This window comes from Xenopus tropicalis, chromosome 10 (genome assembly GCF_000004195.4).
Source record: "Xenopus tropicalis strain Nigerian chromosome 10, UCB_Xtro_10.0, whole genome shotgun sequence".
NCBI classification, from domain to species: domain Eukaryota; kingdom Metazoa; phylum Chordata; class Amphibia; order Anura; family Pipidae; genus Xenopus; species Xenopus tropicalis.
Genome location: NC_030686.2, coordinates 43,407,901 through 43,426,631, shown reverse-complemented (window position 1 = coordinate 43,426,631; position 18,731 = coordinate 43,407,901). Strand labels below are relative to the sequence as shown.

At 45.1% G+C, this 18,731-nt stretch overlaps 1 protein-coding gene across 2 annotated transcripts in view; it reads right to left on the bottom strand.

Moving 5' to 3' along the window:
• mmp24 (matrix metallopeptidase 24) overlaps positions 1–18,731 on the bottom strand; it is a 62,478-nt gene that overhangs the window by 22,889 nt on the left and 20,858 nt on the right. Inside the window, exons 1-2 of one of the 2 annotated variants that reach the window (XM_031894569.1) lie at positions 16,929–17,743; positions 345–493 (exon numbers count right to left, since the gene is read on the bottom strand). In XM_031894569.1, the coding sequence (XP_031750429.1) occupies positions 345–493; positions 16,929–17,138 (359 nt within the window). In that variant the 5' untranslated portion in view covers positions 17,139–17,743. Of the gene's footprint in view, positions 1–344; positions 494–16,928; positions 17,744–18,731 lie in introns of those variants that run through there. The other variant, XM_002942279.3, reaches the window with a different exon arrangement.

Below are 18,731 nucleotides of genomic sequence, written 5' to 3'. Positions count from 1 at the left end.
TATTAAAAAAGTTGCTTACAATTGGTAAGATGCCATAGACAGTGGGGCCTGTGGGGGGGGGGGGGGGGGGGCTGTTTGGGCTTTTGTGTACATGGAATGCCAGGGCCTATTTTTACTCCCAGACCTGATGGGCGGAAGAAAATCAACAGAGTGTCCAATATCAATAGCGATATACATAGATATCGGCCTGGATTATGATACATGTACCAAAACACAACATTCTATTGGTAGATGTATGGGCATTGCCCATGACTGTTGTAGATAACCAACAAACTATTCCTTATATTTTTCTAAATTTTGCGCCCCCCAAAAAAACCCTCCCAGTTCCCACAACAATGACTTACTCAATGGTCATTTGGTCCAGCTCTCCGGTCACCGGAATCCCGTAGAACTGCTGCATTGCTGAGACGGCCGACTGCATAGCTTTCCCTGATTGTAAGGCGGATATTCTGATGTCGTACGGAAGCAAATAGCCATATGTTTTTAACCAGCGCTGAAACACAAGAAGAGAATTGGATAACAGGTCAGTCAGACGGCATTGTGGCATTACAGATTCAAAAACAGACACATCTATCTGGTCCAACTTTTCTATCCAAGTAATACTCTATCTTAGGGTCACTCTTGGACCCACCCATATGCTGAGCTGCTGAGCTGTAACTCATTGCCTGTTAGGAATAGTAGGTTTCCATCTCCTGCTCTAGTTTAACTAGAAACCCATCTCTATATTCAGAAAAAGGGGGAGATAATGCTTCATTCTGAAATGGCCAGGAGAGTTTCCTACTTGCCCCCCTACTTATATATTTATACTTGGAATGAACTGAATCCATAATTCATGTTTCGGCTGAAAATCAAACCTGAAACTTAAGGTCCCCATACACCTTCAGATCCGCTTGCTTGTTGCCAAGCGAGCGGATCTTCTCCCGATATCCCCCACCTACAGGTGGGCGATATCGGGAGAATTCAGGCTAATCCGATCCCTGGGGCCAAACGAGTGAATTATAACGACGGGTATAGGCAAAGGCACTCCGGGGACCGCATCAACGAGCCAATGTGGTCCCGATCCAACTAGATTTTTTAACCTGCCCGATCGAGATCTGCCCAATTTAAGGCCAGATATAAGTCGGGCAGGCCCGTCGGTAGTGCCCATACATGGGCCAATTAGCTGCAAATCGGTCCAAGGGACCCATATCAGCGCTAGAATCAGCCCGTGTATGGGGACCTTTAATCTGAGCATTCAAATCAAAGGAAACATTTGAATAATCCGTGAAGACAAAAAATCAGTCGCTTATCAAGAGCTTTAAAGTTGTGTGACTTTCAGAGTTTATTTATTTAGGCTTCATTTTGCTAGAAGAACCTGCTGATACCTGTAAAATGTTTGTCCTGATCCAAATGCCTAATTTATGTCATTTAGGTCATTTATTACCTGCGGGTAGAATAACTGGCAGAGGCCTGTGGGCCTACGTAGGGCAGGCAGGGGCTGGCACATAGGAGTTTACTCCTTGCACCCTCTAACTTGGGCATCATAGAGACATACAAGTTAGGGAGCACCTGTAGGCGCAGCGCTGTAGCACCTTCCTCCAAAGTAAAACATTATTTCCCAAACAAATATTTCAGGTATAGATGCTGCCCAGTTAGCTGTGTTTTTTATTTCAGCTAAACAGATGGCCCAGCGGGTATTTGGCAGGCATCAAATTCTCCTTAGCCTTTGTGCTCAGTTGGCCCACCGGGGGAAAGGCTTCTATACTCGTAACGCCTGATGCAACCTGACAGGTTGTCTTCTCTTACTTAAGTGTCAAGGAAAAATATTTTGTGCGGCCGGGTACAGAGGCAAGGGGTGCGGGTATAACCTTTTGGCAAATACTAGCCCAATGCAAGCTCTATCAAAAATAATTCCCCTGTTCAATATTCCATAAATCAGCCACATGGGGTACCATAATGGATGTTTCTTGTATGGCTACTTGCTACTTGTCTAGTAACCCATAGCAACTAATCAGCAGGCAGCATTTAATGGTCAGCTGTTGGTTGCTATGTGTTACAAGACTATTGCTATAGGCTAATATGGAAATCCGGACATGCAGTTTTCACCTGGACATACCATTCCGAAAACCTTTTGTAAGACTATATCAGCAAACCACGCACTTTGCTTTCAAGGCAAAAACTTGATTTTAATCACAGTGCCTGTATTTTAGCTACTCAGTCAGCACAGGTACTGAAAAAATACTGGCCTTCCTATATGTTTATCTTTTTTCCCTCTATAAAACATTGGGATCAGGCATAATTTACCATCCTGGCCAGTAAAATACCAAAATACCAAATCATTGATTAATGCAAGGCTTAATGGCTGCTCAAAGCAGATTGATAAATTGACTCATTGATCAAAGTAGTAAATACTTCTGTCCAGAAGAATTATGGTTCTGGATTCTCCATTTTGATATATAGAATATCTGACCCCAGGTCCCAATCATTCTGGATAATAGGTCCAATACCCATAGTTTGAAGCCATTGGGGAGGAAGTAACTACCATACAGCAAAGCCTGTGATCGGGGATCTGCTGTATATTGGTTTTCAATATGTCCCCAATAGCTCCCCATCTTCTGCTGGTTCACAGCACATTCTCTGAGCAAGGGAACCGAACAATATAATGTAAATATGTAGCATAAAATCCATAATATAGGGCTCATTAATAACAGAAATCAATGAAATCTGCAGCAGTCAGTCCCGTAGCATCAACGAGCCCACTGAGCATGTGCAGTGCCACTGACACTCACAGGATCCAAGATGGGAAGCTACTGGAGACAACTTTGAAGGCCTAGATCATTACTGGTGTAGGGCTGAACCTCTGGCCTTGTGCAGTAAATTTAGTATATAATAAATTGCATATCTGATCACATTGTTCTGTAGGATTTAGTTTCTAGATGCCTGATCTTTACAGCACCCCTGCTGAGTTTTCCGAACACTGTGCCAATATGAGGGAAATAGCCCAACTATGGCATTAGACACAATATATATGTTTAAAGGCAGCAGCATGGATATAGAAAGGAGGAGGATCAGTGCACAAAGATCAGTTTAAAGCGCTGCGCTGCTGCCTTTGGAGTAGAAAGTTTGCATGTGATGGGCTGACAGCAGCTTATTGCTTTCTCCTCCGAGCTGGAAGGGCTCCCAGAGATCAGATGAATTTCCCATGGAGAGACAGGCCGTGTATTGTAATATTTATAAAGCGCTTCTATAGGCGATGCTGCCTTTTAATCTACCCCTGCTCTGGCAAATCTCCTGCCTTTCTGTTCCGCTGGCTGCAACTGCTCTCATTAGCCCCTTTCTCTGCTTCATTTATACACACAATGTGCAGTCTCTCTCCTCTCCTTCAGGCTCTTTGGCTTCGAAATGTGCCAATGCCGCAATTCCCATCATTCTCTGAACAGATACGGGCTGCAGTTTTACTGAGATGCCAACCATTCTTATCCATTTCAGGAGATGTTTTAGCTGCACCGACGATCCACCCCAATGAAGCCATTTTACTCCCCTGATCCACCCAGCTATAACCACTCTTCTAACCCCCCCCCCCCCCCGTATAATTCTGGGAGACCACTAAAAAGCCAGGAGTGTTGACATTATTTTAGATGGTATTCTTTTTAAATAAGAAGGGTTGCCAAGTTGTTACGCACCCTTCCAGCCACTCACCCTCTTCCCTACGCTGCTATCCTATGCTGCCATTTTATTCTGTATCCCAGAACATTCATTCCCTGTGCCTATGGAAGCTGGGGGCACATGTAGTACATGTAGTGCTTGCCCAAGGTGGCAACGTCTGGGACACATTAAAATGGCAGCATGACTTGACCCCTGGCCAAAGCATTTTATGAAGTAGAGGAGTGCCAACACAGGAGGTAAACAACTGGAATCACTGGGGGTACCTAACAACTTGGCACAAGAGCTGGAACCTTTTCCAAATGTAATTATTGTCAGGCAGGTGGGTGGTGACAAATGGGGGACAGGAAGTGATGGACAGGGGGAAGTGCAGCAAAAAACTGATGATGAAAAGGGGGTGGGTCAATGACATTATGGGCAGGACGAATACAAATTCAGGACAGATCAGGGAAAAAGAAGGGTAAGATTGGGGCAAATTACGGCTTAAATGGGACCTGTCACCCAGACATAAAAGTTGTATAATAGAAGTAATTTTAAAATAGGGATGCACCGAATACCGGCTTTTTTTTAAGGGTTCGGTTTCGACACATAAACATTTTAGGGTAATACAAAGCTTGCTTTAATAACAGTGGCCACAAAATGGCGCCCGCCTCCTAGCAGTGATTGTGCATTGCAAGACTGAAGGACACAACATTTAAACAATTTATACAGTGTAAGTAAAGTTTATTTTGCTTGACAAACACAATAGAAAACAATCCAAAATTATTTCCTAGGGTGACAGGTCCCCTTTAATTAAGCAGTCCAGGGTCACAACCAAAGGATATTAGAAATACATTGCTGGTAAGTTTGTAACACCATTCCCTGGTCCTGGGAGCTGCTAATGTTACAGGGATATAAATGCTCCATTTACAAGTAGGGTTTTAATCTCTCTTTGTAACGTTATAGAGCACAGTTTGAGCCTACAGTAATACTTATACTGCCATATTGTAGTGATTTCTCCAAGGTGGGTAAGGTGCAGATATATAAACATTGGGCAAACCCTGGGCCAGGTTGGTAGAACCCACCCTTGGGTGAATCAGTGCAAGGTTACAGAGAATGGATGTTCATGGACAGACCAATTAGTGTGCTGTTCCTTTCTTCTCTTCTAACAATTCCCAACATAACCATCTCTTTCAAATTCAGGTTTAAACACCGGTTAAAAAAAGAAATATATACATTTTGGTCTCAGGGCCAGAAACGCTCAGCGTGTGGCTGTTTCTAAATTAACAGCGTCTCCCTGTGAAACATGAAGATTAAAAATAGCTTTGCCTTTGCTACACAATTCCCAGCTTCCCGCAGGAGAGGGATATGAATGGCCAGCCGTTTCATACCATCTGTAGCAGTGGCAATAATACCTCTCTCTGGCTTTAATCTGCCTCTTCTATAAAAGTTTATTATATCTCTTACATTTCCATTTGATTTCATTTCTCTGATATTTCTGTATCTGACACATTAAAAAAACGCAGGTTCAGTAAATTACAGACTAAATGGTAGCTAGGCAAGCTGTTATTCCTGTTGACCTGCACTATTTGAGGTATATTTAAACGTAAAGTCTGGAATAGAGGTTGTATACTCAGAGGGAACCCTTGGCCAAAGATTAAATACCCTTGGTTAACATAAAACTAAAATATGACAAGGTGTAAATTCATTATTAGTGTAAGAAGGTGATCTTTAATAAGCAACAATGAACCTTAGGGATCACAAGAACACCCTGGACTCTCCTAAACCTTCCGTTTGGTGCTCAGTATTAAAATGGATTGGCACCCTTCCGAAATATACAGGTAGGAATAAATATTGGCCCAAAGCCACGTCTCAGCAGGCTGAACCTCTACCCCAGAGGTTGTACTGTATGATCCCATCAAAAAAAAAGATAATGGAGAAAGTATGATGCCAGTACCAAGTAGTTTATAAGAGAAATTTCTCAGTAGCCTATAAGAGGTGTTCCATAGTACTTGTAAGAAGTGTTCCTCAGTAACTTATGAGAGATGTCCCTTGGTAGATTTTGAGAGGTGTTCCTCAGTAACTTATGAGAGATGTCCCTTGGTAGATTTTGAGAGGTGTCCCTCAGTAGCTAATGAGAGACGTTCTTCAGTAGCTCATGAGACTTTCCTCAGTAGCCTACAAGAGATGTTCCTCAGTAGCTCACGAGAGATGTTCCCTAGTAGCTTACGAGAGACGTTCCTCAGTAACTTACAAGAGAAATTCCCTAGTAGCTTATGAGAGACGTTCCTCAGTAGCTTACGAGAGACGTTCCCCAGTAGTTTACGAGAGATGTTCCTCCATAGCTTATGAGAGATGTTCCTCCATAGCTTATGGAAGGAGTTCCTTGGTAGCTTATGAGAGGAGTAGTTCCTCAGTAGTTCAAGAAACGTGTTCCTCAGTAGCATATGAGAGATGTCCCTCAGTAGCTAACAAGAGCTGTTCCTCAGTAGCTCATGAGAGACGTTTCTAATGAGGGGGGTTTCCTGGGAGGAGTCACTTGTTAGCCTATGAGAGGTGTCCCTCAGTAGCCTGGGAGATATTTTCCTCTGTAGCTTCTGAACGGTGTTCCTTGGTAGTTTTTGACAGGTGTTTCTCAGTTGCTTATGAGAGGTGTCCTTTCAAAGACAACCCCTCATAAGCTGCTGAAGTTAAAAGCTTCTGGAATAAAAAGTTTTTCTCAGTAGCTTATAAGCAGTGTTCCTCAGGAGCTTATGAGCAGTGTTCCTCAGTAGCTTATGAGCAGTGTTCCTCAGGAGCTTATGAGCAGTGTTCCTCAGTAGCTTATGAGCAGTGTTCCTCAGGAGCTTATGAGGAGTGTTCCTCAGTAGCTTATGAGCAGTGTTCCTCAGTAGCTTATGAGCAGTGTTCCTCAGGAGCTTATGAGCAGTGTTCCTCAGTAGCTTATGAGCAGTGTTCCTCAGGAGCTTATGAGCAGTGTTCCTCAGTAGCTTATGAGCAGTGTTCCTCAGTAGCTTATGAGCAGTGTTCCTCAGTAGCTTATGAGCAGTGTTCCTCAGTAGCTTATGAGCAGTGTTCCTCAGTAGCTTATGAGCAGTGTTCCTCAGTAGCTTATGAGCAGTGTTCCTCAGTAGCTTATTAGCAGTGTTCCTCAGGAGCTTATAAGAGTTGCTCCTCGGCTTATAAGAGGTGTTCTGGGTTTGTTTCACATCTAAACAATTTAGATGCATTTGTTTCACCTTCAGTCAGATATTATATAAGTGAATGAATTCCATTTATTGAGAACATTCTAATAGGCAGACAGACTAACTGGATGAATAAACAATGTCACAGCTCCATAAACAAAAATGGGATCCGGTCATAGTAAGTCTGCCCAATATAATCAAGCAAGTAACTGCCTGTATTTAATCCTGTATTGATATTTACAATACTTGGACCCTTCAGGCATTAGACACTGGCGTTAGCCATGTTGTAATAATAACCAATCTCATTCATCATCTCTTTAAATAACCTGTATATATGTATGTATGTATGTGTGTATATATATATATATTTATATACGATGCAACTTTAATAGTCTGTATTGATTCATCCCATTTAAGTTGCGTTTGCCATTAGGCCCAGCATCCCTGTTACACTACAACTCTATGAATTACACTCTCATTCTGGCAAAGCACTTGTAAAACCCCTTTATAAAGTGCCTATAAAACGGGGAGTACTTTGTCTGCTTTTACCTTTTTAATAATTCAAACATGCAGAGGACTGAAAATAAAAGGCGAGGCAAAGTTCCAGCGTATCGCTACCAGCTGATGCCCAATGAGAAGGGTTAGATCCAGACACCGTACTGATCAAGCAGCTGGCACAGGAGATGACAGATTAGAGCGCTACCAACTGATCACTCACACAAGAATGATCATCGAGCTGACACCGAGGATGAAAAGGTCACGAGCAAACGTCACAGTGGAAAGAGCGCGATGGCCTTATCTCTTATAGAGGTATCGTGTTGACGTATGGTCAATCAGCAGGCAGAAAGCCTACCCGATGACACTGCCAACATAGCTAATTAGCCAGTTTCACTGGGGGGGCCCTGTTTATATACAATCAGGCAAAGCAACTCAGTGAAGTGTTTGCTCTGTTCCCTGTACTTTATACCTGGATAGTGATGAGCGAATCTGTCCCGTTTCACTTTGCCGAAATGGTGAAAATGTCGCACGTCAAAAAAATTGTTGCCCGCGGCTATTGTTTTGTCGCCCAGCTATTGTTTTGTTGCCCGCGGCTATTGTTTTGTTGCCCGTGACAATTTTTGTTTCGCGAAACAATCCACCAATGGCGAAACGTGCAAATTCGCTGTGAATCCATGCCTGGCCAAACATTTCACCCATCACTATACCTGGATGGTACCTCAAGGTTCCAAAAGGTGCTCCTGCTTAGACATGTAGAAGCCAAACTTTTAAGCCAAACTCCACCCCCCCCAAGCCTTGATTGGTACCCAGCCTGCTTAGCCGTCTCCCTTCATGTCCTTGGTCAGACACCCGAAGGTGAGACATCAAGTATTGATCTGTTGGCCAAGTGTCACAAGGTGTGAAGGAAGCCTCAAAAGTGAGTGGCATATGGAAATAACGCAGCTTCCCTCTTGTAGATTATTTCTTATCTCGATATACAAGTACTGCTGCTGATCAACTGGAAACGAAATATGAAGGCATATTAATATATACTGGGGTCAAGAAAGGATAAAACAGATACACTAGCAACACTAGCAAGGTTACGTATCAAAGCACAGTGCACCCCCAAACTGCAATTCATTCCAATATATTTACACTTACTGGTAACACTAAAGCTTAACAAAGAATTGTAGGATAGAAATGCTGTACATTATATTTTGGGCTTCTGTACCAGCCCAAGGAGATGACCCTTTCGAGAAGATCTGTGCCCCCAAAGATGCCCATAGCGGCTCCCCATCTTCTTTTCTGCTTTGGGCTGCTTTCAGTTACCTGAATTTAAGGTCTGACTCACAATATACTCTCTCTAAATATATACAGAATATAAAATCATGATACAAAAATGATTAATCAAAGGGGAACTCCACCCAAGCTTTTTGAAAAGTAAACATAAGGAACCTCAAAGTGCAATGCATTGTGGGTTATGTAACATTTGTAACATCAGTGTTTTAGTCCCTCCTCCCCTGCCAGGATTTAAAATGATGCAGAAAGAGAAGAACTGTTTTGCAGTTGGATTTCAGCATATACAAATGCTATTTATTTATATTTTTTTAAAGGAACAGATTACAGGATACGAATATTAGGGGTTTCTGTTTTGTTTCAGAAGCCGGAGTTCCCCTTTAATTTTACATTCTCATTACATGGCAGCTCAGAAGTCAGTGCATTCTGCATCAGAATTTAATCTGTAGCATCAACTTCCATAATATGTCAACCTAATTTTCTGCTTGATGATTTGCAGCAACCGCATAAGCTTAGAGCTTCTCAACAGCGGGCCCAGAACATACTGGGCAAATGCAGTGTTACTGGCCCTCACTAAATGGACTAAAGGCCCCCATACATGGGCCGATTGTAGCTGCCGATATCGCTCCCTTAGACTGATTCGGCAGCTTATCGGCCTGTGTAGAGGCAGAAACGACGGGCCTGCCCGACTGATACCTGGCCTGAATATCGATCGGGCAGGTTAAAAAATTTAGTCAGATCGGGAACAGTATCGGCTCGTTGATGCAAGCCGATGCAAACTGACTGAGCCCATTACCGTAGTTTTAATTCGATCGTTTGGCCCCAGGTGGAGACATCGGGAGAAGATCCACTCGCTTGGTGACCTCGCCTAGCGAGCAGATCTTAACGTGTATGGCCACCTTAACACAATTCAAGATGGCAAGTTCCTCTGCAGGCCTGGATCATTACTATTCTAGGGATGCTGAACATCTAGGCCGGTGCAGTAAGTTCAGTATATAAAATATATACTTTTAGGGCCCAGTTATGATGGTGGAAAGTCTGAGAAGAACATCTAAGAGAAGCTTCCAGGAGAGAATGGGGTGAGATAGCAGAGGGGAATGGAAATAAAGACAGAGAAGAAAAAATAAAGAAGAGGAGAAAAGAGACAGGTAACATCTGTTTGTCAATAGATACCACTGGGGAATAAATCAGAAATATAGGAGGAAGGGGGAAATATAAGGAAGGATGGGGGAGAGTAAGAACCAAAATTAAGGCTGAAGGCATCTTTGTGTCTCCTTGAATCTGGCTGAACTGTGCAGGGGGCAACAGTGTTGCACCCACATCAACACTTGTGTTGTGAGCTTGGAAATAACCTTGCAGTGTGAAAACCAGCAGCTGGAGACAATGGAAATTTGGGAGAAAACCAGGAATAATAAAAAAAAAATGTAATCATAAAATATGAAGAGAAGGAGAAGCCGAAGACTAAAAATGGAGGAATGATGGAACCATACAACACAGTTATGGAATGGACACCACATATGAAAGGCAAAAATGGGGGAGAAGAAAGAAGAGTAAGAAGGAACAAGAGTGTCCTCTATTTATAAATTCTCCCTAAGCCTCCAAGGAGACTAGGCAGATTGGCAGCATGATCAAAGTGTCCTGGTTTTGAAGTTAGGAATATTAAGAGGTTATAATATCCCTTCAAGGGCGCTAACCTCCCTGAGACAATTCCAAATCCCAGGCCTGGGTCTAGGCATGGCAGATAAGGAGAATGGTATAGATTGGAGATATACCAACAGCAATCACTATGACCTCCAGCTGTTAAACTACAATTCCCAGCATGCTCAGCTGAAGGTTGCAAGTTAGACAGCCCTACTTTATATAAACAATAGACCCCCGACATGCTTCTGTGCCCTTAGCCCTGCCACCACTTAGGATATACAAATATTTTGGCACTTGTGTATATCTACCTAATAGTTAAATGAGAGTCATATTATTTTTCCCTCCCCATTAAATGATTGCAGAGTGCAGCAGCAGATCTCCTTGCTTATCTGCGGAGCTAATTAATCCCTTCAGAGCAGGAGCATTATCCTCTTTCAAAATGCTAATAAAACATTAATTGAAGTGACAAGTCATTTAAACGTGTGCTCTCGGAGTCGCATTGGCAGGTCAAAATAGCGTGATTCTAGCAATATTGCTGGATGAGTTTTTCTGAAGGTACAATTACACCCCACAGCCAATGTTTAACATTTAATATACACCACACATTTTATAGGTGTTCTCAGTTGTGTTTTACAACCCTCAGGGGTAACATATAACTTCCTAAAGTGATTATTTGCCCCCCTCCCTGACAAAGGGAACCAGGATAAACACAACAGTTTTTAAATTGCACTTATATAAGGATATTCGGTTATCCAATACCCATATCACTTATGGAGAAAAGTAACTGCCCCTTGGAACTTAACTAGTTGCACCACCGTTACACCACCGTTAGCAGCAAATGTGCATCAAATAGTTCCTAAAATTTGGAATTGGTTTTCACATCGCTGTTTAATAATTATTTAGCCACTCCTCCCTGAACTGCTTTATTTCACCATTTCATTGAATTAAACTTCCTCCATAGCATCTCTGGCTTTGACCGGACCCATCCAGAACTTGAATTTTGTGTCTCCTCAGCCATTAACATTAGACTTGCTTTTGAATTGTGGATCATCTTTTGATTTAATTGTGCTTCAGCTAAGGAGCAGATTCTCCTTGAAGTTCAGAATTCATGGTTCCTTCAATAACAGCAAGTTATCTAGGGCCTAAAGGTGGCCATACAAGTAAAGATTCGCTCGCCTGTTGAGGTCGCCAAGCGAGCGGATCTTCTCCCGCTATCCCCACCTATGGGTGGGCAATATCGGGGGAATTTAGGCTAATTCGGTCGTTTGGCCCTGGGGCCAAACGATCGAATTATAGCGACTGGAATAGGTGCAGTCGGTTCGGCTGAATTTTTTAACCTGCCTGATCGATATCTGGCCAGATATCGGTCGGGCAGGCCAGTTGTTGTTTCCCCTACATGGGCCAATAAGCTGCCGAATCGGCCCAAGGGACCGATATTGGCAGCTACAATCGGCCTGTGTATGCCATACACGTGAAGATCCGCTCAACCTCGCCTAGCCAAGCGAGCGAATCTTCTCCCGATATCCCCACCTACGGGGGGGCGATATGAGGTGAATTTAGGCTTATTTGAATTAGAGCGCCGGAATAGGCACATCGGCTCATTGATGAGGTCCCCAATCCAACTAAAATTTTTTAACCTGCCCGATCAATATCTGCCCGATTTCAGGCCAGATGTCGGTCGGTCGGGCCCGTCGTTTGTGCCCCTACATGGACCGATTGGCAGCCGAATTGGTCTAAGGGACCCATATCGGCAGCTACAATTGGCCCGTGTATGGGCACCTTAAACCAGCAAAACCACTCCATGCCATCACTCTACCACCACGTTTGACTGTTGACATGTTCTTAGAGTGGGATGATGTATTTGCTTTATGCCCAACATAAGCAGGGCTGTGGAGTCAGAAGCCATTTTTGGTACCTGGAGTTGGAGTCTGAGGTTGGAGTCGAAGGTTTTATGTACCTACTCCACAGCCCTGGTCAAAAGGGGACCTGTGCTGTCCACAGGAGCTCTACTTTTGACACTACTGTCCACAGAACACCATGCCAAAAGTCTTGGGTAGCATCTGGGTGTTTTCCAACTTCAAAGTCTTCTCCATTTGGAGATAATGGGACTCACTGTGGTGACCCAGGGACTTGTCCGAATATCATCTTTGAGTCATTAAGGAATTTTCTTCCCCCATGATGCAAATAGAGGAGGCTTCAGATGGGGTTGTAACCCTTTCCAAAATGATATATTTCAATTTATTTTTCTCAGCTTGGCAAAGCATTCTTGTAGAAGCTACTGTATGTGGCGGCAACTCTAACGGAAAGGTTCAGTACACAGTGAGGTTTAGAGCGGCAATCAAGCCTGGCTGTTTTCAATCAGATGAATCTAATTATCCATTAAATGTGTTCAGTTGGTTGATTAAGTAACCAAGGGGGCAGCTAATATTTCACATAGGTAATTTGGTATAATATTGTTCCTTCATAAATACAGCAATCATTTGATGTTCCATTTGTCTCATTTATAGGTCTGAAACCATTTGTGGTTGCACAATGGCTATCCTTAGATTTGGGGGGTCTTTTCTCTACACCCCCTTCCTGATTACCCCCAAAGTCTATGTAAATGAATGCCAAAGGAGTCCTTTTCCCATTCTGCTCCGGCAGCTAAGCTGCTCCCTGCAGTAAAGCCAAATATTCCCCATTACAGATCCTTGCCTGGCGTGTAGCAAAACAATGTTGAAGAGACTGAATATAGGCTAAGAGATGCTGAATTATTTATCCGCAGTAAAATAACATTTTAAAGACATTAAAGCAAATCCTATGAATTCAGGAGTAAAATACACATGTTTCAAACATGAGATTTAAAGCTTATGTTCATCTAAAAGGCAATATGAACCAAAAGTAAAGGTGGCCATACCTTCAGATCAGCTCGCTTGGCGTTTGCCCTGGGGCCAAACGATTGAATTATAATGAAGGGTAAAGGCAAAGTCGGTTCGGGGACCCCATCAACGGGCCGATGCGGTCCTCTATCTGACTAGATTTTTTAACCTGCCCGATCGATATCTGGCCAATTTCAGGCCAGATATCGGTTGGGCAGGCCCGTCGGTAGTGCCCATACATGGGCCGATTAGCTGCCGAAACGGTCTAAGGGGGCGATATCGGCAGCTAGAATCAGCCCGTGTATTAACTCATGGCATCCAATCAGTAATTAGCTTATGCTGGGTTCTCATAAGGGCTCTGGCACACGGGGAGATTAGTTGCCCGTGACAAAACTCCCTGTTCGCAGGTGACTAATCTTCCCGGATTGCCATCCCACCGGCGAAAATGTAAATTGCCGGTGGGAAAGCATACGCGGCGGTGCGATTTCAGTGAAATCGTGCCACCGCATATGCCATCCCACCGGCAATTTACATTTTCACCGGTGGGATGGCATTTAGGGGAGATTAGTCGCCCAAGACACGGGAGATTTGTCGTGGGCGACTAATCTCCCCATGTGCCAGAGCCCTAAGCGCTTTATGGGAGGTCATAGGGAGTTGTGCCTAGCAAGTCTAAGAACAATGGAGACTAAATTTGGCCATATACATTGTGATCTGCTCGTTGATCCGATGGAAAATCAAACCTGCCAATCGAGATCTGGTCAATTTTAGGCCAGATGTCAGTTGGGTAAGCCTGTCAGGGATGCCCATACATAGGGTAGATAAGCCGAAGGACTTGAATTGGAAGCTGAAATCTGCCCGTGTATGTTGTAATTACTTACCTGATATCCCCGAGCCGGGGCTCCTGTGAGCAGAGAACTATACTGGCCTGGGGTTCTTCTCAGCGAGCACCACAGTGCCATTTTCCTAATTCACACGGGTGCTTATGGGCAGTAGAGAGAAAAGCCGAACCACAACAACAGCGATTTTACTCTGCTGCCCGTGCGTTGCCCCCGGTGGAGTGAAGGAAGAAGAGGATCCATGTGGTGCTTACTGAGAAGAACCCCGGTTGGTGCAGTTTTGTGCCAATAGGAGCTCCAGTCTAGGGCATTATATAAGTGAGATTGTAAGCTCTATGGGACAGGGACCTCCATCCTCTTGTGTCTTTGACTCTTATCTTATTGCAACTATATCTTTTATTTATTTGTATTTGTGTAGCCCACTTAATAAACGGTGGTGGCACTACCTGCTGAATTACTCTGTTTTGGCGCTTCCAGGAGTCCTGAGCCCCGCTTATTATGGGGAACAGCTATTACTTTGTACTTTGGCGTGCCTCCACCCAGGATAGGGATAGAATGAACTATAACTCCCCTCCTGAGAACTTAATATGTTGCTCCTTTGTGGGGACTCCCAGCACCCCTGGTACCTTGCCCCCCCCCTGGGGTAATTGCTTACCAGGCAGGTAGATCCTCCAGGAGAGATACACACACACTGATGTAATGCTGAACAAAGTGTTGTGTTTATTGGAAGAGTGGTAGACAGCTTAGGCACACAGGATACAGAGAATGTCAGGATACCTTCTCTAGGCTTTTGAAGTCCCCCTCTCTTGGGATACCGGCCACACTCCAGCCAAATGACCCTCCCTTTTGGGGTTCCCTCCGGTACTCACGCCGGGATACCCTCTCTAGGGCTACCCCCGGTACTCACGCCGAGCAGACACCCCCTGGAGACCTCACCCCGGAAATGTCAACCGGCTATCCCCCAGATTAGGCACACTCCTAACCCTAGCTCTTGTATCCCTGACTCCAGCTATCAGTGCTGGGAGATCTTAATCTCATCTGCCTCCTGGTGGGGCCAAGCTGCCCAGCTAAATACTCCTGTCTACCACTCCTAGAATGGTCTATAACACACATCTAGCTCACTAGACCCAGCCTGTCACTATCCTCTAGCCAGAGGGGTCCCAGGCAGGAAGACCTGAAGGCACATGGCTGCACAGCCTTATATACTGTGTGCACCCTGTGGCTTAACTATTGAACTGCAGGGAAGCTAACTCCCTGTTAACCCTTATAGTGCCAACCACCCAAGGTGTCCCACTACTAAAGTGTTACCCTCCCTGGGGCCTATCCTGGGGGCAACCAACCTAGGGGACCCAATTTCTGGGGAACCCTACATTTGTTATACTTTGTATTTATCTATTATTATCTTAATAACTCACTGTTTGTATTAATGTATTCTACTGTACAGCGCTGCGTACATAAGTAGCGCTTTATAAATAAATATATACATACATACTGGGGGGGGGGGGCTAATATTTGGCACCCCCAGTGATTTAGGCTTTCCTTAAACAACAGGGTTGATTTTTGCCTTTCACCGAATTTTTATGGGGGTGAAACTATAAAACCCCATAAGTTCTTTGTTACTGAAGATTCTGGTGCCCCCCTCCCAGCACAGAGTGTTGTAGTTCATCAGGTCACACAGCTATAGATATGTCAGCAGATTGCAATAGCCAATTCCCGATATCTTCTTCCTCCGGAACCATTTATTGTCTCCCTGTAATTATCCCCCCTGCCCGCCTGGGTGCTGCAGAGATTCCCAGCATTCCAAGTGTCGGCATTCCGGCGTGCAGAACTGTCCCCGCATTGAACTCTGCAGCGCTGGCACATGTAAGGTGGGCAGGCTATACCATCTCATTAATGGGGGGGGGTACAAGGGCAGAGCATCATTGCTTCCATCTTAATGAGCTGAATTCATCATTTATAATATTGTTTATTGTTTGTACCATGTAGATAGCGGCACATCTCCTCTCCAACAAACTGCCTTCCTACATTATACATAAAATATACCATCTGCTGCGCTATTGCCCTAAAATGATCTACCATAGTCCCGAAAGATTAGAAACGTTTAGAGATCATTAAACCCCTCATATTCCCCCATATGGCCAGGCACCATTTTATTCTTATGGTCGATTTAAAGGGTGGCAAGCATAAGCCATGATAATGTATGTTTGGGGGAAAGGATTGTGACTGGAGGATGAATTTTTCAAATTCCCCAATGGGGTGGGGTTTGCTGTAAGGGGTAGGTAATTAAGGCGGGCAGGGGAATGGCTATCTGCATGATAAGTTGTCTTACTACAGGCTGCATGTGTTAATTCCAACATTATTCTGTGATTTTATGGCTGAGAGTTCCAACGATGGTTGCAAATTCCCAGCACCCATATGTATAAATACAAATATACAGAGAAGGAATGTTCTGGGCACACAATAAGCTGTACCCCCATACTGTACTGTCTAAGGGAAACACTATGGCACCTCCCTCCCATATGTATAAATACAAATATACAGAGAAGGAATGTTCTGGGCACACAATAAGCTGTACCCCCATACTGTACTGTCTAAGGGAAACACTATGGCACCTCCTACCCATATGTATAAATACAAATATACAGAGAAGGAATGTTCTGGGCACACAATAAGCTGTACTCCCATACTGAGAGGAGGTGTGTGTGTGAGCTCCAGACTGTGAGGGTTTCCCAGGCCCTTTTTGGGTCTGGGAGGAGTGCTTTTTACCTGCAAACTTTGCAGGTTGTGAGGATTTCTCTCAGGAGAATTATTTTTTTTTTCTGCAATTTCCCCAAAAAAATTTTCCTCAAAAGAATGAGGAAGAAAGTTGTGGTAACTCCGGGTAAAGGAGTGAGGATCTGCCTGAGATCCAGCAGGAAGGCTGCTCCCCCCAATCTGGCAGCAGCGGCTGAGAGCAGTGAGGTGCGCAAGGAGGTGAAGGCCATGGCTAAAAGTGACAAGGAAGGAGAAAGTACCGGCACGTGCGGCGTTCCATCTGTAATGGAGGTCCCTGAGCGAGCGAACACCCTGGACGACCAAGCCGAGGTTACTGCAGAGAGTTGCAGTTCTGCTGCGGAAAACGGCAGTTCTGTTGCTGGGAGCTGCAGTTCAGAGGCAAGCCAGGAAGCTGCTGCAAGGCATGCTGGGACCCAGGAAGGAAGTGCTGCAGGCTGCGAGGCAGCCATGGAAAGTGCTGAGGCCGCAGGCTGTGTGGCTATGGAAGTGGCTGAGGAGGCGCTGAGAGAGAGCTCTGAGACTGCTGCAATGGCCCAGGTAGGAGCAATGCACCTGTGTGATGGGGGAGAGACAGCTGCTAGCAATGGCGCTGGGAAGCCAGAGACTGTGGGCTCAGCTGGGCCCAATCAGACCCAGATCATCAGGGCTCTGAGAGACATCAGTATTCTGGAGGAGAAAAGGAACATTTTGGAGGGGAGTATAGACAATATGGTGGCTGGACTGGGGGCCCTTAGGGGGGCACAGAGAGCAAAAGCAATTCAAAAAATTGCTTATTTAAACAAAGACTTGGAGGACATTGAAAGTAACATTACCGGGGTTCTGGCAGTTATAGAGCCCTGGAGAGAGCTTTATCATAACCGCAGGAGGTTCCAGGAAATGGAGAGAAACCAACTGAAAAAGGGTTTTAAAGACTCTTTTGCTTTTCCTAAAGGGACTGTGACTCCTGCGGGTGGGAATGGGGGTCCGTCATGTGCGGATTCCTGGGATCCACTGACTGATTCTTTGCCATGCAATAATGTTAATACTGTGAGTGTGTCTGGCGGGAGTGTGCCTCATGTGAGTGTGCAGTGTGGCAAGGCTGCTGGGAGTACTCATATGGCTGCTGGGAGTACTCGTATGGCTGCTGGGAGTACTGGCATGGCTGCTGGGAGTACTGGTATAGCTGCTGGGAGTACTGGCATGGCTGCAGGGAGTACTGGCATGGCTGCTGGGAGTACTGGCATGGCTGCAGGGAGTACTCATATGGCTGCTGGGAGTACTGACATGGCTGCTGGGAGTACTAATATGGCTGCTGGGAGTACTGACATGGCTGCTGGGAGTACTAATATGGCTGCAGGGAGTACTGACATGGTTGCACCATTGACTGATAAAACCGTATGTGATGCTGCAGCAAGAGTGGGTGAAAGTGGTGCCACAGAGGGTGCAGGGAATCCCCCTGTAAATACTGAGAGTGAAGGGGCACAAGGGAGGAGAGGTGCCTGGGATGGTAAGAGACTGTTTCAGCAGAATGTCTCTATGGCGGGTGAGAGTGCTGCCAGTAGGAGGAAGAATGTAGTGAAGATCAAGTGGGAGAAGGAGAGGGGTGAGTTCCCGGGGCGCAGGTTTGTGGGCAGGAATCTCATCAAACAGTCCCTGGGTTTTACCCCTGCAGACGTAAGTGGGCTGATAAGTGTCACAGACACTGAGTTTGATCTTGGCTTCAAACTGTCTCAGGGGTTGGATGATTTCTGGCGCAGGTATGAGGGTAAGAAAGGTGCCCCAGAGTGGGAGGGGTTTAGGGTGACCCCAGTCTCCAGGCCCGACACCAAGACAGTCACCATCATGTTTAAGACTGAGTCTGTGCACCCGGATGATGTGCTGATCTGGCTAAAGAGACAGTGCACCGTTCTGTCCCCCTTCACCCCACTGTATGATGAGGAGGGTTTCTGGGTAGGAGGGTGGAAGGTGCAGGTCAAACTGCACATGAATCTCCATGTCCCCAAGCACCTCCCCAATTCCTTTTTTATTGGGAAGGACAGGGGCGTTTGTTTCTACCCCGGCCA